Source organism: Delphinapterus leucas, chromosome 1 (genome assembly GCF_059928025.1).
Source record: "Delphinapterus leucas isolate spDelLeu-1000000601 "Yukka" chromosome 1, BTC_Dleu_Yukka2, whole genome shotgun sequence".
NCBI classification, from domain to species: domain Eukaryota; kingdom Metazoa; phylum Chordata; class Mammalia; order Artiodactyla; family Monodontidae; genus Delphinapterus; species Delphinapterus leucas.
The window spans coordinates 42,165,826-42,190,788 of NC_143129.1; the positions used below are offsets into that span (position 1 = coordinate 42,165,826).

General features: G+C 38.6%; 1 protein-coding gene across 4 annotated transcripts in view; it reads left to right on the forward strand.

Moving 5' to 3' along the window:
• Positions 1 to 6,127: 6,127 nt before the first annotated feature.
• CR2 (complement C3d receptor 2) overlaps positions 6,128 to 24,963 on the forward strand; it is a 34,380-nt gene continuing 15,544 nt past the window's right edge. For 3 of the 4 annotated variants that reach the window (XM_022593521.2, XM_022593523.2, XM_089908923.1), the window contains exons 1-16: positions 6,128 to 6,257; positions 12,507 to 12,686; positions 14,035 to 14,134; positions 14,562 to 14,647; positions 15,217 to 15,615; positions 17,527 to 17,703; positions 17,786 to 17,888; positions 18,526 to 18,611; positions 19,781 to 20,170; positions 21,573 to 21,761; positions 21,847 to 21,946; positions 22,174 to 22,256; positions 22,777 to 23,184; positions 23,786 to 23,962; positions 24,042 to 24,132; positions 24,425 to 24,501. In XM_022593521.2, coding sequence (XP_022449229.2) covers positions 6,200 to 6,257; positions 12,507 to 12,686; positions 14,035 to 14,134; positions 14,562 to 14,647; positions 15,217 to 15,615; positions 17,527 to 17,703; positions 17,786 to 17,888; positions 18,526 to 18,611; positions 19,781 to 20,170; positions 21,573 to 21,761; positions 21,847 to 21,946; positions 22,174 to 22,256; positions 22,777 to 23,184; positions 23,786 to 23,962; positions 24,042 to 24,132; positions 24,425 to 24,501 — 2,704 coding nt within the window. In that variant the 5' untranslated portion in view covers positions 6,128 to 6,199. The remainder of the gene's footprint in view (positions 6,258 to 12,506; positions 12,687 to 14,034; positions 14,135 to 14,561; positions 14,648 to 15,216; positions 15,616 to 17,526; positions 17,704 to 17,785; positions 17,889 to 18,525; positions 18,612 to 19,780; positions 20,171 to 21,572; positions 21,762 to 21,846; positions 21,947 to 22,173; positions 22,257 to 22,776; positions 23,185 to 23,785; positions 23,963 to 24,041; positions 24,133 to 24,424; positions 24,502 to 24,963) is intronic. The other variant, XM_022593525.2, reaches the window with a different exon arrangement.

Consider the following 24,963-nt stretch of genomic DNA (forward strand, 5'->3'; position numbering starts at 1 on the left):
TCAAAGTGGGTTAAAGACCTAAATGTAAGACCTAAAACCATAAAACTAGAAGAAAACATAGGCAGAACACTCTTTGACATAAATTGGAGCAATATCTTTTTTGGATCTGTCTCCTAAGACAAAAGAAATAAAAGCATAAATAAACAAATGAGACCTAATTAAACCTTTTTCACAGCAAAAAAATGAAAGGACAGCCTACTGAATGGGATAAAATATTTGCAAATGATATGACCAATAAGAAGTTAATATCCAAAATATATAAACAACTTATAAACACAATATTTAAAAAAAAAATCAAAAAATGTGCAGAAGACCTGAATAGACATTTTGCCAAAGAAGATGTACAGATGGCCAACAGGCACATGATAAGATGCTCAACATCACTAATCATTAGAGAAATGCACATCAAAACCACAATGAGAAATCACCTCATGCCATCAAAAAGTCTACAAGTAAAAAAGGTTGGCAATTATGTGGAGAAAAGGGAACCCTAATAAACTGTTGAAATTGTAAATTGGTGCAGCCACTGTGGAAAACAGTATGGAGATTACTCAAAAAACTAAAAATAGAATTGCCATATGATCTAGCAATTCCACTGTTGGGTATCAATGTGAGGAAAATGAACACACTAATTCAAAAAGATACATGTGCCCCAATGTTCATAGCAGCATTATTTACAATAGCTAAGATATGGAAGTGCCCATCAACAGATTAATGGATATCATTTCAAACATTTAATGCCATAAATTTCTCTCTACATGCTGCTCTAGTTCCATCCTACAAATTTTGTATATTATGCTTTTATTATCATTCAGTTTGAAAATTTTAAATTTCTCTTGAGATTTTTTTTCTTTGACACATGGGTTATTTATAAGTATTTTTTATATGTATCTAAACATTTGGTGATTTTCTGGGTATCTAATATTTATTGATTTCCAGTTTAATTTCATTGTGATCAGAGAATATATTTTCTAAGGTATCAATTATTTGACTTTTTTGAGACCTACTTTATGGATCAACATGTGGTTTATATTGGCAAGTGATACATGTGTGCTGAAAAAACTAATAGATTCATTGCAGTTGGGTTATTTAGCAGTCATTTGGTGTTGTGTTCTTTGTTTTCACTTTTGTGCTTTTCATTAAATGCATGCACATTTAGAATGTTTGTTTTCCTGATGATTGTTTCTTTTAATATTATGTATATTCTCTCTTATGCTCTTGTAAAGTTCTTTGCCTTGAAGTCTACTTTGTCTGATATTAATGTAGACATTCCAGTTTTCTTGTTGTTACTCTTTGCATGTTATAACTTTTCAATTATTTTACCTATCTTTGTCTTTATAATGCATTTCTTGCAGAAAGCATATGGATTTGCAATAAACTGATTTTCTAAGAAAAAAAACAGATGAATGGATAAAGAAGCTGAGTAATATGCAATGGAATATTACTCAACCATAAAGAAGAATGAAATTAAGTCATTTGCAGCAATGTGGATGGACCTAGAGGGTATTATGCTTAATGAAATAAGTCACACAGAGAAAGACAATTACTCTATGTTATCACTTATATGTGGAATCTAAAAAATGAAACTAATGTATATAACAAAACAGAAACAGACTCATACATATACAGAACAAACTAGTGGTTACTAGTGGGGAGAGGGTGGGGGGAGAGGTGAGATAAGGGTATGGGATTAAGAGACACAAACTATCATGTACAAAATAAATAACCTACGAGGATATATTGTATAGCACAGGAAAATGTAGCCATTATTTTGTAATAACTTTAAATGGAATATAATCTATAAAAACATTGAATCACTATGCCATACACCTGAAACTAATATAATATTGTAAATCAACTGTTCTTCAATAAAAATAAAATAGAATAAAGTAAAATGAAAAATAACTATACAAGACACACATAAATGCAAAGATATTCTGTGCTTATGAATTAGAAGACTTAATATTGCGACACTATCCATACTACCAAAAGTGATCCACAGATTCAATGCAATCCTAATTAAAATTCCAATAGTAGTTTCAACATAAATGGAAAAAATGATCCTAAAATTCGTATGAAGCCACAAAATACCCCTAAGTGCCAAAGCAATCTTGAGAAAGTAAAAAAAGCTGGAGGCATCACACTTCCTAATTTCAAACTATAAAGAGAAAAATTCAGCTTTTTACTTTCCGGTGTAGGGAAAAACCCAGTTCTTCCCCACTATGTTTTTCTTTCTTGTGTGTCTCCTTTTCTTTTAATAGAACACTCCTTCTGACACTTCTGGTGACCAAATGTGTGGAGGATTTTCCTCACATCAAGCAATTCTCTGCAACACCTGCTGAGGTCCTACACTACAATTCTGACACTACCTACACAGAGATTGCATTAGATCTCACAGGTTAGGGGCTCAGTCCCACAAAACTGCCCCCTCACCCCAATTCAGATGTCAGTCAGAAGCCCAGTTAATTTCCTGTGGCCGTGACCAACTGACTATAGATTGGAGGTTACAAAGACCCCCTCCTTGAGTCTGATAAATTTGCTAGAGCAGCTCACAAAACTCAGGGAAACACTTCCTTACATTTATCAGTTTATTAAAGGATATAATAGAAGATACAGATAAACAGCCAGATGAAGAGATACATAGGGCAAGGTCTGGGAGGGTCCCAAGTGCAGGAGCTTCTGTGCACATGGAGTTGGATTGTGTCACCCTCCTGGTGTGGATGTGTTCACCAGCCTGGAAGATTTCTAAGGCCATGCTATTGGGATTTTATGAAGGCTTCCTCATGTAGCTATGGTCAATTATTAACTCCATGTCCATCCTCTCTGGAGGATGCGGAGGGGAGGCAAAACTTCCAAGCTTCTAATCATGGCTTGGTCTTTCTCGTGACCAGCTTCAATCCGTATCCCATCCAGAGTCACGTCAAGGGAATAAAAGATGTTCCTCGTGCTCTTATCATGGGAATTTACAAGGGTTTTATGATTCCTGTGTCAGGGATGGGGTCAAAGACAAATATCAGAACAAGAGATCTTCCTAGTACTCTTAACAGTTAGACAATTTCAAGGGTTTTAGGAGGTCTGTGCCAGGAACAGGGGGCAGAGACCAACATATATATTTTATAGTATCTCCTATGAACTGTATTACAAAGCTATAAAAATCAAAACAGTATAGTATTTGCATAAAAACAAACACAAAGATTAATGGAATAGAATAGAGCACTCAGAAATATACCCACACATATATGCTTAATTAATTTACAACAAAGGAGCCAAGAATATACAATGGGGAGAGGACAGTCTCTTCAATAAAGGGTGTTGGTAAAACTGAACAGCCACACGCAAAAGAATGCAGCTGAACCCCTATCTTACACCATACACAAAAATCAACTCAAAATGGATTAAAGACATGAACATAAGATCTGAAACCATTAAATTCCTGGAAGAAAGCATAGGGCCTAAGCTCCTTGACATTGGTCTTGGTAATTTTTTTTTTTTATTTGACACGAAAAGCAAAGACAACATAAGCAAAAAATAAACAACTATTACCACATCAAACTAAAAACTTCTGCATAGCAAACATGAAAAAATGCTCAATATCATTAATTGTCAAAGAAATGCAAACCAAAACCAAAATGAGATATCACCTCACACCTGTTAGAATGGCTGCTATCAAAAAGGTAAGGGAAAACAAATATTGGAGAGGATGTGGATAAAAAGGAACTCATATAAATTATAAACTGGTGCACCTACTATGGAAAAAGAGTAGTTCCTCAAAAAATGAAAAATAGAACTGCTATATAATCCAACAATTCCACTTCTGGGTATATATCAGAAGGAAAAGAATCACTATCTTGAAGAGATGGATGAATAAGGAAAATGTGCCATATATATATATATATATATATATTCAGCCATAAAAAAGAATGAATCTTGCCATTTTTGATACCATGGATGAACTTTGAAGGCATTATACTAAGTGAAACAAGACAAGCAGGGAGACACAAATACTGTATGATCTCATTTATATGTGGAATCTAAAAAAACTGAGCTCATAAAAAGAGAACAGACTGGTGGTTTCCAGAGGTGGGGGGTGGGAATCAGGGAAAATGGGTGAAGGTGATTAAAAGGCACAAAATTCCAGTTATAAGATAAGTAAGTTCTGGTTATACAATGTACAGCAGGATGACTATAGTTAACAATACTGTATTGTATATTTGAAAGTTGCTGAGAGAATAGATCTTAAAAGTTATTATCAGAAAAAAAATTGTAACTATGTGAGGAGATGGATGTTAACTCAACTTACTGTGCTAGTCATTTGCAATATGTACATATATCAAATCATTACGTTGTATACCTTAAACTAATACAATGTTATATATCAACTATATCTCAATAAAACTGGAAAGAATTAAAATAAATATATCAGTTACCCCCCAAAATTAATCTCATTCAAAAACACCCTTACAGAAACTCTCAGAATAATTTTTGACCATATATCTGGGCACTCATAGCCCAGTCAAGTTGACATAAAATTAACCATCATAGTATCCAATAGGATATTGTGGAAGTAATACGGTGTGAATTCTGAGAATAGGTTTTAAATGACACTGAGGCTTCTGCTTTTCTCTCTTGTTCTACAGGAAGCCAGCTGCCATGTCACAAGACACTCAAATAGTCCTAGGGCAAGGTCCTCCTGGTGAGGATATCCGGCCTCCAGTCCACAACCATGACAGTGAGTCATCTTAGACTTGGATCCTCCAGTATCAGTCAAACTTTCAGATGACTGCAGTTCTGGCCAATGTCTGCACTGCAACCTCCTGAAAGATCCCAAGCCAGAACCACCTTGCTTAGCTTCTTTTAAATTCCTGACACCCAGAAACTGTGTGAGATAATACATGTTTATTCTTGCTTTAAATTAATAAGTTTAGGGTAATTTGTTCCTATGCAATAGATAACTGATTTAAAAGTCATTCTACAAAAATAATTGCTGTGTACTCTTCAAAAATGTCAAGGTCACAAAAACAGAAAAGACTTAGGATCTTTACCAGATTAAATGAGAAAAAAGACAATCAAGTGCAATGCATGATCCTAGAATGATCCTGGACCAGAAAAAGAGGGTGTGTGTGTGTTCGTGTGTGTGCACGTGCGGGCACCCTCCCGCCCGCACGTGTTTGCTATAATAAGGAATATTAGATGATTGGAGAAATCTGTACAATCTGTCCCTTATGTAATATGTTAATTTCCTCTTTTTGATCATGTACTGAAATTGTGTAAGACTATGCTCTTGTTTTTAGGAAATACATACTAAAGTATTTAGAGGAGGGGTATCATGCTTGTAACTCATCTCAAAGAGTTCCAAAGTAAAAAATTATATAATTATACTTACGTACACATATAAATTATGTGTGTATATATCTAGATCTCTCTATATATAAATATACTATAGCTATTTATCTAGAAATAGAGATGGAGAATGATAAAGAAAATACAGCAAAATGTTAACATTTGGAGAATCGAGTGATGGGTGTATAGGGATTCTTTGTATTATTTTTCCAACTTTTCTGTAGTAATTCCTTCAAAAGAAAAAGAAAAGAACAGCAGAGCTGGTTGCTGTTCCTAAGTTTCCTTTGTAAATAAACGGTTTTCAAACGGAGGGTTGGAAACATTAATAACTTTTGAAATGAATTTAGCGAATCCAAACCAGAATTTTCAAGAGAGAGAGGGGAGGGGAGTGAAGGGGAAGGGAGGGAATGGGAGGAAAGGGGAGGAGTGGAAAGAAAAGGCGTTGATAATAGAATAGAACAGAATAGAATAGAATGGAAGCGAGCGTTGTACATTAGTAAAGCCAATACTATTTTGTTTCAGTTCTCCAGAGAGACAAAAGTGGATGCACTGGGTGGCGTGGTCAAAAACGTTGGAAAGCCACTGCACTGACGAGTAGAGTCTGAGCCAAAGACTGAATCAGAGTTCTTCTGCCCGCCCGCCCCCTGCCAACCCCTCGCCCCCTCTGCAGCCCTTACCGCGTGGTCCCGCCCCCAGCAGCCAGCAGGTGTGCGATCAAGCTAGCACGTGGTGCCAGACACTACTTAAGGGCCCACCTTCCCCTGCTTGCAGCTGCCCTCTTCTCCAGCCCTGTTATCCCGGAGCTGCCGGAGGCTCGCGGGTCTCAGACGCATCCAGCCGCTGGGGCTGCAGCCTTGGCATGGGCGCCTCGGGTCCGCTCTGGGTTTTCTTGGCTTTCGCCGTGCCAGGGGTCCTCGGTGAGCTGGGAATGGGAGCACGGAGGTAGGGACGCGTCTGGGACTGGGACGGACTCTGTGCCGCGATGCAAAGGAGACAGTCAAAAGTTAGAAGGCGGGGAAGTCTTGCATGCCTCGCTCGCTTTGGGGGACCCCGAGATCTCTTGGTCCTGAACGTCCCCGCTCGCTCCTCCTGGGCTGGGACCACCAGAATTGCAGGCTGCATCAGAGACGCACTATGTGATCTGCACTATGTGATCTGCCCAGTGTGGCTTGTGGCGTGGCGTGCCCGCTCTGTGCCCTCCGGGCTCCCCGCCCCCGGGACTCAGCAGGTGCTCAGCGCTCTGGGTCTGGAGGTCTTTGAGCTCTAACGCCCGGACACGTATCCGAAGCCTACTCGTGCTGAGTGCATGCGACTTGGTTGCATGCTCCGCTAGGCGCGGGAGTTTCTGTGCACACTGAACTCCCTCCTACCTGGTAAAAGCAGCACAGCCTCCTGCTGCCTTCCCAGAATAAGAATAATGTCTGATCCCCAGGCGTGGTTCTAAACGACAAACATCTGGAATTATTTAGAAAAGTTGATACGTGAATAAAAACTGCAGTTCTTTGTGTTATTTACCTTCTGTAATGGTAAGAGCTCCAGAAGGTGTCATTAAACGTTTATTATAATTTTCTTCCTTCAGATTGGCTTAATTTTAAAGAAGTATTGTAATTTTTTAAGATTGGAGTCTCTAAGTGATAAGATAGGTATAACTTTAAAATAATTTTCAGAGTACATTGGATTCCCAGTTTATTAAGAAGTTTACTGTATACAGACCTCAATACTGTGTGACTTTTGGCAAGTCATTTCGCTCCCTCGCCTCAGTTTCTTCATCGGTAAAATGAAACTAGAGATAAGCAGCCCTACCCTTACTCAGCTGCCCTGAATATCAGATGAAATTAGGCAAATGAAAATTAGATGTTGGATGTTACTACTAGATGCCAGTAATAAGACGACTGTCTGGACCTGTTTTTTGTTGTTTTTTTTTTTGCGGTACGCGGGCCTCTCACTGTTGTGGCCTCTCCCGTTACGGAGTACAGGCTCCGGACGCGCAGGCTCAGCGGCCATAGCTCACGGGCCCAGCCGCTCCGCGGCATGTGGGATCGTCCCAAACCAGGGCACGAACCCGTATCCCCTGCATGGGCAGGCGGACTCCCAACCACTGCGCCACCAGGGAAGCCCTCTGGACCTGTTTTGATGGAGTCAGCATTTAAGCTTGACCACGCCCAGCTTGTTAAGGGACAGTGCATACGTTTGTTCTATTACAGTTCACTTTGTCTGCTTCCTGACATTCAACTTTATCCTGACCCTTAACTGAACATTTCCCCAAACCATTATCTTCATCTCTCTTTCTCCTACATGTTAACTCTTTGAACAAACACTTTCACAGCATCCTCTAACACCTCCGTGTGTCACAGTTCCCAACCTGACTTCTTACCAGAATTCCATTCCTTTTTCTAAATTTCAGAGAGGATACTATCAATTGAAAATCAACTTCTTTTCCAGTCCTGTCAATTCATTGTACCCTACAAGGATGCCAGAGCATCTCCTTCCAGTACCAGAGCAGGACCACCCTTTCAGTCATTTAACTCCAGATGCACGAAAGATCAGGTCTACCTTTCTGTCGACTGTCACAGCTAATGTGCTTCTGTTGTTTGTCTTATTCTTACACCAATATTCTAATCATATTCATTATGATTACCTTTGTAACAACCTCCTCTCTTACAGGTAATTCTGATACCAGTCTTTAACTTTTCCAATGGTGAAAACTAAAATTTAAAAACATTATTTTTCATTATTCCACTCCCTTGCTCAAAAATCTAAAAGGGCTTCCTACTGCCTTTGGAATTTAAAAAAAAAATCTGTCTTCAGCCTTTCAATCCTTTGGTAATTGGCTCTCACCTAAGTATGCCCCTCCTGATTCCCCACTGCTTCCTATCACAAATGCACTGCTCATCTTCTTGCCTGACTGACACCCCAAAGTCCTTTGCTCATGCTATACCCATGCCCCCTCCTGACTTTTGCATGATGGTTTGACTTACATATATTGTGGAATGATTACCATAGTAAGTTTAGTTAACATCCATCATCTCATATAGATACAGTAAAGAGAAAAGAAAAATTTTCTCTTTGTGATGAGAACTCTTAGGATCTACTCTATTAACAATTTTCCTATGTATCATAAAACCATGTTAACTATAGCTATCGTGTTGGACATTGCATCACTAGTATTTATTTTTCTTATAACTGGAAGTTTGAACCTTTTGACCACCTTCCTCCAATTCTCTCTCCTCCCACTCCCTGCCTCCAATAACCACAAATCTGATCTATTTTCCAAACGTTGTCTTTTTGTTTTTAGATTCCACATAAAAGTGAGATCATACATTATACGTATGTCTCTGTGTGACTTATTTCACTATTTCACTTAGTATAATGCCTTCAAGGTCCATCCATGTGGTTGCAAGTGGTAGGATTCCCTTGTTTTCTTAATGGCTGAATGATATTCCATTGTATATATTCATCCACAACTTCTTTATCCATTCATCTATTGATGGACACCTAGGCTGTTTCCATGAGTTGGCTATGTTTCCATTTGTAAATAATGCCACTGTGAACATGGGGGTGTAGTTATCTTTTCAAGTTAGTGTTTTCATTTCCTTTGTATATATCCCCAGAAGTGGAATTGCTGGATCATATGGTAGTTCTGTTGTTAATTTTTTGAGGAATCGTGGAGCCTTTTAAAAATACAGGTTTCTGGGTTCCATCTCACCTTCCAGAGATTCATATGCTTGGGGTGGGGGTGGCCCAGGAAGCTGAGATTTAACAAGCACTCTGGAAAATTCTGAAGCAAGTGTCTTAAAGAGCAAATTTCCTTCTCAGAGTGTTTTCATTTTTCTCCTTTTATCTATTTGCATAAGCCAATTCAAATTTCCTGTGCTCTTAAATTTCACTCCTGCCTTGACTGACTGCCTCACCTTAACCAACACTAAGAAAATAAAATCATCAAGTAGGAATTCCCTTATTTTCCAATCATCTACCTCCATCTGAGATCAGATCTTTTTCTCTCCTCTGGTTAAAACCTGCCAAGGGCTACCCATCACATTAAGACAAAATCCATGCTCCTTAACCTCAACTCCAGGCCTCTGCTTCTCTGAAGCTCTCTGTACTCCTCCCTCACTGATTCTTCTCCAGCCACACTGGCCTTCGTTCTATTCCTTAAATGGAGTCATGTTTGTTTAGCTATGCATTAGTTGTTCCTCTCTTAAAATGCTCTTCTATGGGTCATCCCTTACCTGTCTCCTCAACATTCAGATCTCAGCTCCACTGACACTTTTCTGTGATGCTCTGACTCTTACCTGAAGTAGTCTATTCCCCAGGTCACTCTCTATCACATAAACATGTTTTATTCTCCACAGAGCACCTATCATCATATAAAACCTTCTTATTCATTTACTTGTTTGTTCCCTCACTGGTATACAAGTTCTATGAGATCAAGGCCTTTATCTGTCTTTATTGCCTGATGAATCTCAGTACATGGTATTACCATCAACCAAGTCGCTCAAGTCAACAGCCTAAAAGTCATTACTGAATCCTCCCATTCCCTTAGCCCCACATTTAAGTACAACAGAGTCACCTATTTCTCACTGTCTCCTTGTGCTCAAGCTTCATTATTTTGGTCTAAGCTACTATAATAGCTTCCAGACTGCACTCCCTACTTCTGAAAGTAAAAGTCCAGTCCATTCTCCATCCAATTGCTAGACTATTTTTTTAAAAAGTTAAATCAGGCCATGTGACTCTCTTGCTTGAACTCTCCAGTGACTCCTACCCAGAATAACATGGGAACATCCCCCTGTGGACTAAGAAGCCCTGTGCAATCCTACCTTCTGGGCTTTTTAACTCGATTCCATTCCACTCTGATCACTAAGTTCCAGCCACACTTGCTTTCCGTTTATCCCTAAAGCATAGTAAATCCATCCCTGCTGTTAGGCTTCTGCCTAAAATGCTTTTACCCAGCACTTTACCTGTCTGGCACCTTCTTATCCTTCAGTCATAACTCAAATGTCTCCTCTTCATAAGCCTTCTTTAACCATCATAACTGAAGTCATATGCCATCCTGTCCCCTCCTTTTTCCAATGCATTACATTTTGTTACATCACCCTGTTTATTTCCTTTACCTACCATCTATTTATTTATTGGTATTTATTTATGGTCTCTCTCCCTCTATTGGAATATAAATTCCATGAATATGAGAGCCTTGTGTCTAATGTTCACTGATGCATATTCTGTGCTTAAGACAGTATCTTGGTTCATATGCACACCCATCATTCAAAAATGATCAGATAGACAGGAAACCCAGTGTTATGTTATCTGATCATAATAATTCTCATTATCAATAATAATATTTCCTCCTACCTGCTATCTGACCTAAATTTCAGGGTTATTTTGATCATCTTGTATATTTGTTCTTCATTCATTTCAAATGGATTTCTAAGCCAGTCCAGGTAAATCCCCTTAGACACAAATAAAGAGTTAAATGTATTTCTGTTCTCTAGAAAGTCCTTTGCCTAGTTACTTTTAACATGGTTCAAGAGATGTGCATGTCAATGTTTTGTCACTATATTCTATTTTAGATCCAGTCATGATCTACCCTGATGTTTACTCCTGATTTTAAAAAGATGTGAAGAGGGTCCAATGACTCTTAAGAAAATTAATGTTACTTAATGGTTCATAGGCTAACTTTCCCTTTTCTGATATGGAAGAGAACATGATTGCTAGAAATTCTGTCCTGTGACCTGGAATTTTGGCAATATCATTACTAATAAGAACTGGTGTCCCCCGAGAGAGAGGTGTCCCTAAGTCTCATTGAAGATAAAAATTTCCCATTGTTTCTCATCCAGAAAGTATGATTCTTATCTCCTTTCACCTTCTACTTTCTTTGCTTCAAGATCTTGGTTACTTCTCGGTCCATGTCATCACTATTGATTAAATCTTGTAAACCCAAATTGGTTTTCAGATTGTGGAAAATTATTTAGGATTGTTCTTATTCACATTGGATAATTACAGGTTAAATCATTTGATTAGGGTGAATTAGTACAAATAATGGCAGGGTCGTGAAGTTGGTCTTCATTGAGGTCAAACCCTGACTTTCCCTATAGAGTCTTGCTGTTTTGAGAAAGTATGCATTTGGAAACATTTGTAGGTGTTAATGGAGGAAACCAAAGGAGTTGAGGAAAGAAATAGGAGACCTACAGTGGGATCTGGGTCCCAACAGTAATGGCTATTCTTAGATCCTGTCCATATGACTTCTCCAACAGAAGTGTTGGGCCACAAAAAAGCTGGGTCTGGCCACAACTTTGGGAGTCCTGTGTTTACCTTTGTGTCAGTTAGTCCATGTTTGTTCTTTGACTTGCACCTGTATCAGTTTCAGATTTGTTTGAAAAAGGAGATTTATAAATTTGATATTCAAATATACCACCATTCTGGAGTTGAAACTTGAACTCTCTTTCATACCTAGAAAAACTCTTTTTCAGGTACATCCTCAAGTATCTGGGTGTTACAGTTTCTTACCCATCTCCTAGAATAAGATTTGTTTCATCTTCATCATCATTATCATAATTATTTTAAGTCACAGAGAAGTGTCTTGAAAAAACTGGCTCCTTTTATCTGGTACCCATCAGGAAGTATTAACTCTTTTGGGGGTATATTACTCTACTAGGTTAATTCTAGGTTAATGGAATAAAATAATAAAGAATAAAAAACAACCCTATTTTCTTCTTGCTAGGACCTAAAGGTTTAATGACAAAGATAGTAATGTTAATTCATTTAAGTAATTTTAGAGGATCATACATGTGATGAGCTTTCAAGGTCTGATATACTTGTTTCCTGTGCTATTCCAGAAAAGTTTTTACTTATAAGGTTTTAGTTTTTATTTATGAGGTTGTAAGAAGATAGAACAACTCCAGGGCCTTTATGGAATTTTATTAAAAAATGATTTTCTCCAGCTCTTCTTCTGAAGTCTATTCTAAAAAGCCTTTGAACTCCCGAGCTTATTTCTCTTGCATTCAATATGCATTCATACTGCAAGATATATCTTCTTTGACCCAGAAAATATTGACATCTTGGGTTTACTGTCTAAAGATCAAAGTTGTCATTGTAACTGGTGACAAAACAAGCCGAATAGAGATTTTAGTCTCTCTTAGTTTTGATATTCCTGTGGTCTTTGTCTCTAGGTCAGTGTAAGTTCCTGCCAAGGTATCCTTTTGCTAAGCCTAAAATTCAGAGTGATCAGTCTGAGTTTGCTGTTGGGACAACTTGGCAATATGAATGTCTTCCTGGGTATGTCAAGAGGTCATTCTTTATCACCTGCCTAGAAACCTCCAAGTGGTCAGATGCTCAGCCAGTCTGTAAACGTGAGTAATCAGTAATAGAAGAATCTTTGGGTCTATAGCATGTCTCTATGGGCTAATCTATTATTTTCAAGATAAAAGATGAGAAAGTAAGTAATCTCAAATGAAAATGGCTCCTAGGTTCTCCATGTTTTCTTTTACTCCTAAGGGTATTAAGTATCAGGTATTGGGGTTAAGTCGCACAGCTGGCCAACCCTGTTTATCCTATAATCTTCATGACCTTGTTCTATGGTCTCTGTACTGTGTTACAGTGATCTTAGAAGTTAGTATACAAGGAATATTAGTTTCACCTCATATTAGTTTTCACCCAACTCAATTCAAGAAATATTTTTGAGTAACCACTGGGTATGAAGCATTAGGCTAGATGGTGGGGCTTGGAAGAGATATAAAAATTAATCTGTTAGTCTCTGTCATTGAGGAAGTCCCATGTTATTTGTAAAGACTGGTTTTTAAACAAATACTGTACTATGGTGTAATTTCTTTTATTTATAGAGATAAAATTTTACGATATCATAGAGAAGTAAGTGCTATCTAGGAGGATAGAGAAATCTAGGCATTACAGACAGAGGAAAGAGCATATGCCAACACATAAAGGTATGGAAGAATATGATGTCTCTGGAAAATAGAAAAATTCAGAGTGGTTAGAATATAAGGTGCATGATGAGGAATAGTAGTTGATTAAGTGGATTGGAGTTTAAGTGTGGTGGGCCATGCATTCTTTTCCAATAAACAATGGTAAGTCATTGTAAGTTTTTGAAAGTGGGGAATGGCATGACCACAGTTGTACTTCTGAAAGATGATGTGTGCAGCAGCATAGAAGATGTGCTGGACCAATGGCGACCAGCATTAGAAAGGTAAATTCTATTACTCGATGATCCAATGAGAGATTATAGTGGTGGCAAAATAGTTGGCTTGGAGAGAGATTTCTGGAATCCAGTCATGAAAACTTGGTGATCTATTGAATTAAGGACAGGGGGTAGAGAAAATGAGTTACAGATAGGAAATGATGACTGTGAGCTTTTTTTGTTTTTGTTTTAAGCCATAAGAGTTGGTAGATGTTGCCATCAACTGACAGGATATAAAAAGGGGAAATAGAGATTATAAATTATGGCTGACTACAAATAATGTTTGCATCCATGCTCAGAAACATAGACTACATGCATTAAACAAATAGTGTTATGGTGTTGACTGATCCTTTGGAAGACAGAAGTTTTGTAAATGCCCCAAATTTCTTTGAATAAACATAAGTAGACTACTCAGCAAGTCCAGTCAGGTTGGAATTTAATGTAAAACACAAAACATCCCCCAAATCCCAGTCCCAAATCCTGTTTTGTCTTGTTCTCCCTTATAGGTAAATCATGTGTGAGTCCTAGAGAACTCCTCCATGGCTCTGTCCTTGCACCCAGGGGTATCGTGTTTGGGTCAACAATTACATATTCTTGTGATAAAGGGTGAGTCGCCAGGAGACATCTCCAGAGTACATGGATATTAGAACACTAGTTTCCACCAGAAATCACCCATCTTCCAAAAGAGAGCTGAGTAATTGCCACCCCCCCTTAACCATAGATGAGTAAAAAGAGAATCACCTCTCTGATCTGCTCCAGAGGCAACTCTTCAGGATTACCTAGTAGAGAGGATCCCTAGAAGAGAAAAAGGTTTGGGCTATTCTTCATCCAATTTTAAATCTTCAGTGTTACTGACCAGGAGGTCAAGTTTCATTTGTCTTTAGATTGTTGAATCTTTTGTATGAGTCCTTAATCTGTCACCATTATTTGTCATATATGATATTCTATTCTTTGCCATTCTTTCAGTGGGAAAAGAACTAAGCTTTCCTAAAATGTCCAGCTGGGAGATGATCACTCATCTCTTTGTCTTTAGATATCGACTCATTGGTGACTCCTCTGCCACATGTATTATCTCAGACAATATTGTAACCTGGGATAAGGAAATGCCTTTTTGTGAATGTGAGTAGAATTTTCCCTTTATTGCACCTAGGTAATTCCTCTTGTCCCCCTCCAAAGAGAAAGTGGGCATCTACACATCAAAATAAGTACCCAGGTGGGTTACACTTGGCTTGAGTAGTTCTGAACACAGATCTGTGGTTTATCTTCTTCCATGCCCCCAATCCCATTACACATTCCTTTGCTTATTGTCTTTTGATGATACATTATCTCATAGTGAATAAGTGCTCAAATCTAAAATATGCCACAAGATTACACACTGCCAACTTTAATCCATGCAAAATGTTCCCCACCCTAGGTGCCTTTTTTTAACAGTTTATCTGTACTCTGGGGGTCAGGACTGGTGACCAGATCATATTTTTGTGGATTTTTATCAGGCCAGTTCCGTGTATCTTCCTACCTTGCTACTTCTCATTTAGAACCATCTTTGAGATGAGGATACAGATTTTCAATAATAGGAGTTAATTGTAGGCTAAGTGGAAGTTTGGTTTGCAAGAGTTAAGACAAAATTTCCAGAAGGTATAACATTTAAATGCCTTCTCTCTTTTCCTATGTACCCCATCCTCCCCAAGCTATTCCTTGTGAGTCACCCCCAGCCATCTCCAATGGAGACTTTTACAGCAGCAGTAGCGAGGACTTTTACTATGGAATGGTGGTTACTTATAAGTGCCATGTTGGACAGAATGGGAAAAAGCTGTTTGACCTCGTGGGTGAAAAGTCAATATACTGCACCAGCAAAGACAATCGAATTGGCATCTGGAGCAGCCCTCCCCCTCGGTGTATTCCTGTAGTCAAATGCCCAATTCCGGAAGTTGAAAATGGAATTATGGAATCTGGATTTAGACGCTCATTTTCCTTAAATGATTCTGTGATGTTTAAGTGTAAGCCCGGCTTTACCATGAAAGGCAGCAACACAGTATGGTGCCAACCAAACAGCAAATGGAACCCTCCACTGCCAAGGTGCTTCAAGGGTGAGTTGGGCTGAAACTTTGGGGATCTAGAAATAAATTGAGACTTTGGGAGGAATAGATACATGGTACCTATGAGAAGAGGAGGATAAAGACAGTGTATGTAGTTGGGTATCCTGGTTAAAGAATTTAAAAGTAAACCTTGAAAGTAGTATCTAAATGTTGAAGAGTTGGGAAATTTACTATATTCTGGGACAGTGCTAGATATGCATTAATCTAGGGGAAATTAGAAGACACTTTAAAAAAATGCAGGTAGTACCAGAGCTAATGATCAGAGATTTTAATGTGATTAAATCATATGTGATTGCCAACAAACACATGAGATTGCCAACAAACACATGAAAGGATGCTCAACATCATTAATCACTAGAGAAATGCAAATCAAAACTACAATGAAATATCATTTCACACCCGTCAGAATGGCCATCATCAAGAAATCTACAAACAATAAATGCTGGAGAGGGTGTGGAGAAAAGGGAACCCTCTTGCACTGTTGGTGGGAATGTAAATTGATACAGCCACTATGGAGAACAGTATGGAGGTTCCTGAAAAAACTAAAAATAGAACTACCATACGACCCAGTATTCCCACTACTGGGCACATACCCTGAGAAAACCATAATTCAGAAGGAGTCATGTACCAAAATGTTCATTGCAGCTCTATCTACAATAGCCAGGAGATGGAAGCAACCTAAGTGTCCAACAACAGATGAATGGATAAAGAAGATGTGGCAAATATATACAATGGAATATTACTCAGCCATAAAAAGAAATGAAATTGAGTTATTTGTAGTGAGGTGGGTGGACCTAGAGTCTATCATACAGAATGAAGTAAGTCAGAAAGAGAAAAACAAATACCATATGCTAACACATATATATGGAATCTAAAAAAAAAAAAAAAGGTCATGAAGAACCTAGGGGCAAGACGGGAATAAAGATGTAGACCTACTAGAGAATGGACTTGAGGATACAGGGAGGGGGAAGGGTAAGCTGGGACAAAGTGAGAGAGTGGCATGGACATATATACACTACCAAACGTAAAATAGATAGGTAGTGGGAGGCAGCCGCATAGAACAGGGAGATCAGCTCAGTGCTTTGTGACCACCTAGAGGGGTGGGATAGGGAGGGAGGGAGGGAGGGAGATGCAAGAGGGAAGAGATATGGGGATATATGTATATGTATAACTGATTCACTTTGTTATAAAGCAGAAACTAACACACCATTGTAAAGCAATTATACTCCAATAAAGATGTTAAAAAAATCATATGTGATTAGATTTTATTTAAATGAGGATAAAATAAACTCTCAATCCTATTGGCCAGGCCAATGGGGGAAATGGGCTGATCAGAATTTGATTCAAATTACTATAGGTATTATACATTCTCCTATTGAAAAATGTAGCCTTTATGGAATAAGGCTAGAGTTAAGATCAAGTCACTTGCCCCATTCCCCCTTTCTCCCCTACTCTTATTGAGAAGTGCCTGACTTACTGAAAACCTGGCAACATTGGGAGCCCCTCCCATAAGGCTCAGAAACTTCATCAGTGGTTTGGGAAGCAGGAAGAAAGAGGAGATTTTTGGTGGTAAAAATGTATTATAATAGTTTGATTCCCTTGGCTACAACATTAATGAGAGTATATCCATTTAAATGAAATGGGAAAATGATGAATGGGAATAATGTTTCCTGGCATAGATCAAGGTACAGAAGGAAGATAGATGCAAGGTTGATCGTGTCTAAAATATGTAACACATGTTAGCCCCACTGCACCTCACCCAAAATAGTGTCTGCCTTATACTTTGGAGAATTGACATGACCACCTTCATCCAACTCCTGCCAACCTCAAGTTGGCTTAGGTTGTAGAGAAGAAAGTTCTTATTTCAGAAATAAAAGGACTCTGGTCCTGTTCTTTTCTCAGGGTGTCTACCACCTCCACATATCTACCACGGTAATTATAACAAATTGGATGAGGAATTCTTTGCAGTTGGACAGGAAGTGTTCTACAGCTGTGAGCCTGGCTATACTCTCATTGGAACTAACCCTATGCAGTGTACCTCCTTGGGAACCTGGAGGCATCCAGCCCCCAACTGTGAAGGTGCCTAAAGGTCTATTCCATCTCAAGGAAACTTAGCTGTTTCCTGACTCTTCATGTGCCAGCCTTTTCTCTTTTTTCCTAGCGAAATCATGTGATGCCATTCCAGACCAACTTCTCAACGGTCATGTGGTAGCTCCTCCTAATCTCCAGCTTGGGGCAGAGGTTGCATTTGTTTGTGATAAGGGGTGAGTGCAAGGTGATGGGGCCTGACTTGGGGCCTATGATCCATAGCTAAGCATTGCAAAGTGTGATCTTTAAAGGTAGTTAAAATTCTTTTCTCTCCTTTTCTTTACCCTTTATGATTAAGAATTCTGTTATTAAGCAAATTCCATTGATTTTCTCCAAATGTGTATATTGTGCATGGCCAGCCAAAGCTGAGAGTTATCCTTTCATCATTTGCAAAAGCAAAGTTTGGGCTCCGAAGTTAAGGCTTCTATTATGGAGTCTGAATAGATGTTGGGGGTTCAGTAAGAGGAGCTCTTTGAAGTGAGATTAGGGAACAACGTCTTTGATGTTTTCTTTACTAGGAACTGATGTTATGCTCTTCTAATGGTCAAGAAAATCTTGATATTTCGATGTCAAAGAGGAAAGAGAGAATTCAAGAAAAGAACAGATCATTAGGACTGTTTTCTCTGTGTTTTTAGCTGGTCTGAAGTCCTCACATAGCTTGGCTGATTCACAATCTTAGACATTTTCCTTAAGCCAGAAATGCTTATAAAAATAGAGGCCATTTAATACCATATACTTGAGAGAAGTGATGAATTCCATGCAACCGAGAATTGTTTTGTTCTGGTGATGATTTGCTGCCCCTTATTGTTTAAGGTACCGGTTAAATGGCCAATCTTCTAGTCAGTGTGTCTCAGAAGGAATGAGAGTACTCTGGAATAATAAGTTTCCTGTCTGTGAACGTGAGTAGAAAGCAAAAATAATCGAGTATGGATCGTGCCTCTTGATTTTTGGTGTATTCTCGTGCATTTATCAATTATAAAATCTTATCAATATGAACATATATATGCCACTTTTCTGTATGTTCTAGAATGCAGAACAAAACTAAATTTATTCAGTTGACTACATATGGTATTGAGTATTCTATGTGTATAAGGAGAAAGGCTCTCGAAAGTTACCCCTACTGAAAATGAATAGCACTGATGTGCTGAAATGGTTTGGCTGTGTCTTCTTATGCCATTTCCTCATCTGATGAGCAATTCTTGGAGCTAAATGGAAATCAACCAGAAGTTTTGGAGGTTGGCAATTTTTCCTTTATTCTAAGACTCACTCAGGAAAGGTGTGCATATACCAACACAACTATAAACAATTAATATTCTTCATGCCTATTAGGACAAATAAATAAAAGGTATGAGGTCACTATTCCAAACCTCTGATCACTTCCTGTGGGTCTTTCAACTGGGACCAGCATCAAAGGATGACAAATGACTTGCAGTGAGGCTGCAGTATCTTTTGTAATGGGGCAGAATGTGGTCTCACTACTTATAGCACCAGCTGTGTGTTTGAAACAGGCACTGCACAATTAGTATGTTCCAGGTACTGTACTTGCCCCTTTCAGGTAGTTTTATGTCACTGGATTCTCATTACAGCATTGAATTATACTAGACTAGGAAACTGAGGCTTAAAGAGGGTGAGACTTGCCTAAGGTCACACAGCTATTGAATGACTGTGGGGATTTGAAACCAGGTCTAATGAGCCCAGATTTCATTAGTCCATGTGCCTCTCCACGTGTGATTAGTATGTCATTAACATATTATTTTCATGCACTGTTTGCCTTTTGTTTCATTATTAAAGTTGATTGGACACAGAACTATTCAATAAGTTCTGTTTCATTGTTATTGTTTGGTCAAGATGGCTTATAGTCCTATATTGCTTTGTTTGCTGAGGATCAAGAGAAAGGTAAGAATTTAGGAACTTGGGGACAGGAAGGGACTATGAGTAAGAAATAAATTATACAAATTTCTAGGTCTATTTCTGAAAAAGTGACATGACCTATATTTGGACTTTTATCTAAATTTGAATCTTATTGTCATGATCAGTATGACCACATATTTTCTTTTCTACTTTGCAGGGATTTTTTGTGACCCTCCTCCTCCTATCAAAAATGGGCGGAATAGTTATCATTCTAGTCCCATAGCTGTTAACGCTGTGGTGAGGTACAGATGCTTGAGTGCCTTCCGCCTCATTGGAGAAAGTATTCTTTTTTGTATAACTAAAGACAATGTAAATGGAATCTGGGATAAAGCTGCTCCTATCTGTGAATATTACAATAAAAATTCTATTTGCTCTGAGCCCATAGTACCAGGTGGATACAGAAATAAAATGTCTAGACCACCATACAGACATGGTGATTCTGTGACATTTAGCTGTAAGACCAACTTCACCATGAAAGGAAACAAAACTGTTTGGTGCCAAGCAAATAAAACATGGGGACCAACACCACTACCAACCTGTGAGAGTGGTGAGTAGAATGAAAATAAAACTGATTCAGGAGCTTGGAGCCTCGCATTTCTGTGCAGATTAAGTTTGGTATCATTCTGAAGGAAGAACAGTGTGGATGTGTGAATGGTAAGGGTGGAGAGAGGAAACAACAGAAAGGGTGAAAATTACAGTTTCCTGGCTTTTTCTTGGTTGTAGAGGGATGTAAATGTTCATTCAACAAACATCAGTAGAGCAAAGAATTTTAAACTGTAATGGGAAAATCTAACTAAACACACCTAATAATTGAATGGAATAAGTCCCACAAGGATGGGGGCCAGAGTTTGTTTGGACTGCGGGAATTGGGTTTTACAGTTTTCAACTGCATATCTGGGTTATTGTTAAAGCGAGAAGAAATGTGGGCTCTAATAGCAAAAACACAATGAGTGGATTTAAAATTGATCTATAAAAGCTGTTAGTATAGTCTGGCAGAAATGATGTGCTGTTCTCTTTGGCCTCTATAAATACTTTCTGAGTGATCCACTAGTTTTCAAACTCATGTCCTAAGCCATAACATTTCAAATCAAGTAACTTTGAAAATAAGAACTACTGTAAGCTCTTCCTTTCCTTATTATTTGGTGTGGTTTATGTTGCTGCTGAACTCTAAATCTGAATTTCAGTTATGTGATGATGGGAACCGGCAATATTTGACAAAAATTATACCATCAAAATAAAGTATTTATTTTCTTAATAAAGAACAATATTGACAGATTCTAAATTGATTAAAGAGTTGAAAAATTATTATTAGAAAAATATGGTTCTATCTGTCTGTAAACAGATATATAATCTTGGAGGGAGGGAAGATCTGAAGATAGTCTCAAATGGGGTGATCATGCAAAACAATTAAAGATTATAGATAGGATTAAAGATTATAAAGATTTAGATAGGCCTATATATATTGACATGGAAAGATATAGATTATTAAGCAAATAAAGCAGGGCCTAGAATAATATGTATTGAGTATACATACACACCCAAAATATGTGTATAGATATATCACATATAGGATCCAGAAACACTATATTACTAGTATCTGGCAGGATAACCTCATAAATAACAACATGCTACTTTTGTAGCAGAAAATAGGCTTAAGGGTAGAATGAGAGTATGAGTGAAAATGGACTTTTTTTTTGGGAATTGAAGTTTTTCACGCTGCAAATGTGATTCATAAAGTGTAACTAAAAATAAAAAATAATGTACTATTTGTGGTATAAAATGGATATAATTAAACCATACCTGTTTGATCTTTAAAAGACTGAGTCGAAAATTAATGACGGCTGCTTAGCATAGGCTATGTATCATTTATTTGGATGTATGTACTAAGCCAAAATACAGACTGTGAAGGAGCTATCTGATGACCTTTTTCCTAATGTGTGTGTGTAAAGATATCTCCCTGGAGTGTCCATCACTTCCCACAATCGCCAATGGGTATCACACAGGGGAGAGCGTTGATTCCTTTGCCCCAGGATTGTCTGTGACCTACAGCTGTGAACCTGGTTACTTGCTTCTTGGAGAAAAGACCATTCGCTGTTTGTCTTCGGGAGACTGGAGTGCTGTCGCTCCCACATGTAAAGGTACCCTAAATTTACAATCAATGTTAAGAATTTGGGCTACTATGTTACTTGCCACACTTTGCTCATCTTTGACTTGTTTTCTTAGAGGCAGAGTGTGAGCTTCCAGGACCATTTCTCAATGGGCAGTTAAAGAGGCCCACAAGTCTTCGGGTTGGTGCAACTGTGAACTTTTTCTGTAGTGAAGGGTGAGTGTCTAGAGGGCCTATGAGATTTAATTCATTTGACTTATGTGTGCATGGTGTGTACTGTGAAACCTGCAGAAGGTTTCTCTGTGACGGTCAATGGGCAGCTTAAGGTTGTGAGAGATAATGCCAGTAAAAGGAGTTGGTGCCCACAAATTAAGCGAATTTGGATTTTAAATAGAGGGTTCTGTTCTGCCTAATAGTTCTGAATGGCCTCCCTTTGTCTGCAGGTATCGATTACAAGGCCAACCTTCTAGCCAGTGTGTAATTGTTGGACAGCGTACTTTTTGGACCAAATTTCCAGTATGTGAAGGTAGGTTAAGTGACTGTGGTTTGCAACTAGTTCCTTGGCCAGAGGTTCAACAGGACACCACATTCTCAGCTTAACTGAAAGTTTTCATCCATTTCTTACTATATAGGATCTTATAGAGCAAAGATCTCCCCCAGAGATCTTTAGATCTTTAAGGGATATGTTCTTCACTGAAACATCCTTGAATTACCTCTTTGTCCTTTGCTGACTCAAGTAAAACAGGGTTTCTAAGCTTTTCTTTCTCTGAAAACTATGTACAATTGCCAGCCAGGCCATGCACATAAAGGAGATTATATACTTGGTAAAAGAAATCAAAGGATCAGCAAAGTAGATATATTCAGGAATAAAGTTTTAAATCATACTTTCTGAATTATATTGCTATAGCCGCTTTGAGAGACTCATTACAGATTCCAATATTACTGTCCCTGAACCCAGGATGTGAGAGTGGCATGTAGCAACACCCGAGACATTCTTTGTTTGTAGTACAGTTGGAATCTTGTCATCTCTCTCTGTAATTTCCTAGAAATTCTTTGCCCACCACCTCCTCCTATTCTCAATGGAAGACATACGGGCAGCTCTTCAGTGAATGTTCGGTATGGAAGCACAGTCACTTACACCTGTGACCAGGGCCCAGAGCAAGGAGTGAACTTCATTCTCACTGGGGAGAGAACTATCCGTTGTACCACTGATAGTCAGAAGACTGGGACCTGGAGTGGCCCTGCCCCACGCTGTGAACTTTCTGTTTCTGAGGTTCGGTGTCCACCTCCCCAGATCCTAAGAGGCCAAATATCATCCGGGCAGAAAGATCAATATTCCTATAATGACACTGTGGTGTTTGCTTGCGTATTTGGCTTCACCATGAAGGGCAGCAAGGGAATCCGATGTAATGCCCAAGGCACATGGGAACCATCGGTACCAGTCTGTGAAAAGGGTGGGTATTCCAATGCTCGGAACAGGTGCCACTGATTCATCCTTCTGAAGCGTTAGAGAAGGGGTTATGGACTTCAGCAGGGCCTTTTCCAACTTCCAGTCCCCTCAATTTTACAAAATATAGTGAAGATAAATTATAAAGAAGGCTTTTAAAACACTGTCTCCCATTCATTTTGTAGGATTATCCTTGGGGGGAAAAATCATTAGGGACCACTAAGTTGCCTATTTCTTTAAAGGGGAAACAACTGGGAAAAAATGTTTGTCTTAACAGTGATTTCTTAAAAGAAAAGTGATTTTGACTTCAGCAAAATAACCCTACAGATAGGTCAGAATCTCCCATTAGAAATGTACAAGATGATTCCTTGTACAACAGAGGAATTGGAGCACCCAGTGGGAATGGAAAAAAAAAAATCTGCAGCTGCCTAAATGCAGAAAAAAAATTGACAACCACTGGTCTAAAATTACCCAAAATTGGGCTGCAAGATTACTTCTGTACTGTACAACTGCCACCAGAGTGGAATTGTAGCATAAATGTCACTTTCTTTGGCTCAGTTTCTTTCTATCATTGTTTACATAAGAAAAATTCTCTGTCTTTCTTTTAGGTTGTCAAGCTCCTCCTAAAATCCTCCATGGGCAAAAGGAAGATAGACACATGATTCGCTTTGACCCTGGAACATCCATAAAATATAGCTGCGACCCTGGCTATGTGCTGGTGGGAGAAGAATCCATACATTGTACCTCTGAGGGAGTGTGGATACCCACTGCCCCCACATGCAAAGGTTCCAGGCTTTGAATGTCGATGTTTTTTGGTTTTGAGATTGCCTTGAGTTGATTTCTCATCCTCGTCTCTTTTCTTAGTGGCAGAATGTGAACCTATAGGAAAGCAAGTCTTTAAAAAACCCAAGAACCAACTTATTAGACTAGATGTCAACTCTTCTTGTGATGAAGGGTGAGTGAGGACTGTCTCAGTCTGAACTAGGTCTGGCTTATCAGTTACACTGCAAGCTCTGTGTAGGAGTTTATCTCAAAGACCCCCCTGTCACGTGTTCATGGAAGTGTTGATCACTATGTTTCCATTAATGGAAACCATGCTGTGCAATGGGTGGGTCGTGCTGCTGCTGGCTATGTTTTTGTTCCTATTGATTCCTGTACTGAAAGTAATGTGTCTGCTATTGAGCCAATAGCTCTTGCTTAGGTTAGTGGTCACCAGATGGCAAAATGTCATGACTCTTTGTCCCTAGGTACCGGCTAAGCGAGAGTGTTTATCAGCAGTGCCAAGGCACAATTCCTTGGTTTATGGAGATTCGTCTCTGTAAAGGTGAGTAGAAAAATAACAAAGGATCTTGAATAATGTAAGATCTATAAATATGAATAACAGAGGGTCTAGAATCCTGTCAGATTTCTGTTTTAGGCATGTTATGGAATTAAGAATATTAGATTCCATTCTATTCACTGTGTCAACAGTTATAGTTGCACAGTTTTGTTTTCTTTTACTTCAAAGCCTAGCAATCACTTAATTTAAATGCGTTTAGTTACTGATTCTCTTTTGTGATATGGGAGAATAAGAGTAGTGACGTCAATGAGTATATGAGCCACCACCCTTAACTTTGGGTACACTGTAGTTTAGTGGAGAGAAAGGGAACTGGTGTGGGAGCTGAAGTCAGGTTCTATTTCTGCTGCTTATTGACCGGGGGCAATTTATGTAACTTCTCTGAACTCTAGCCTCTTATCTGTAACATTAGCATCAGACTGCAGACCTCAAAGTTATTATAATTAAATG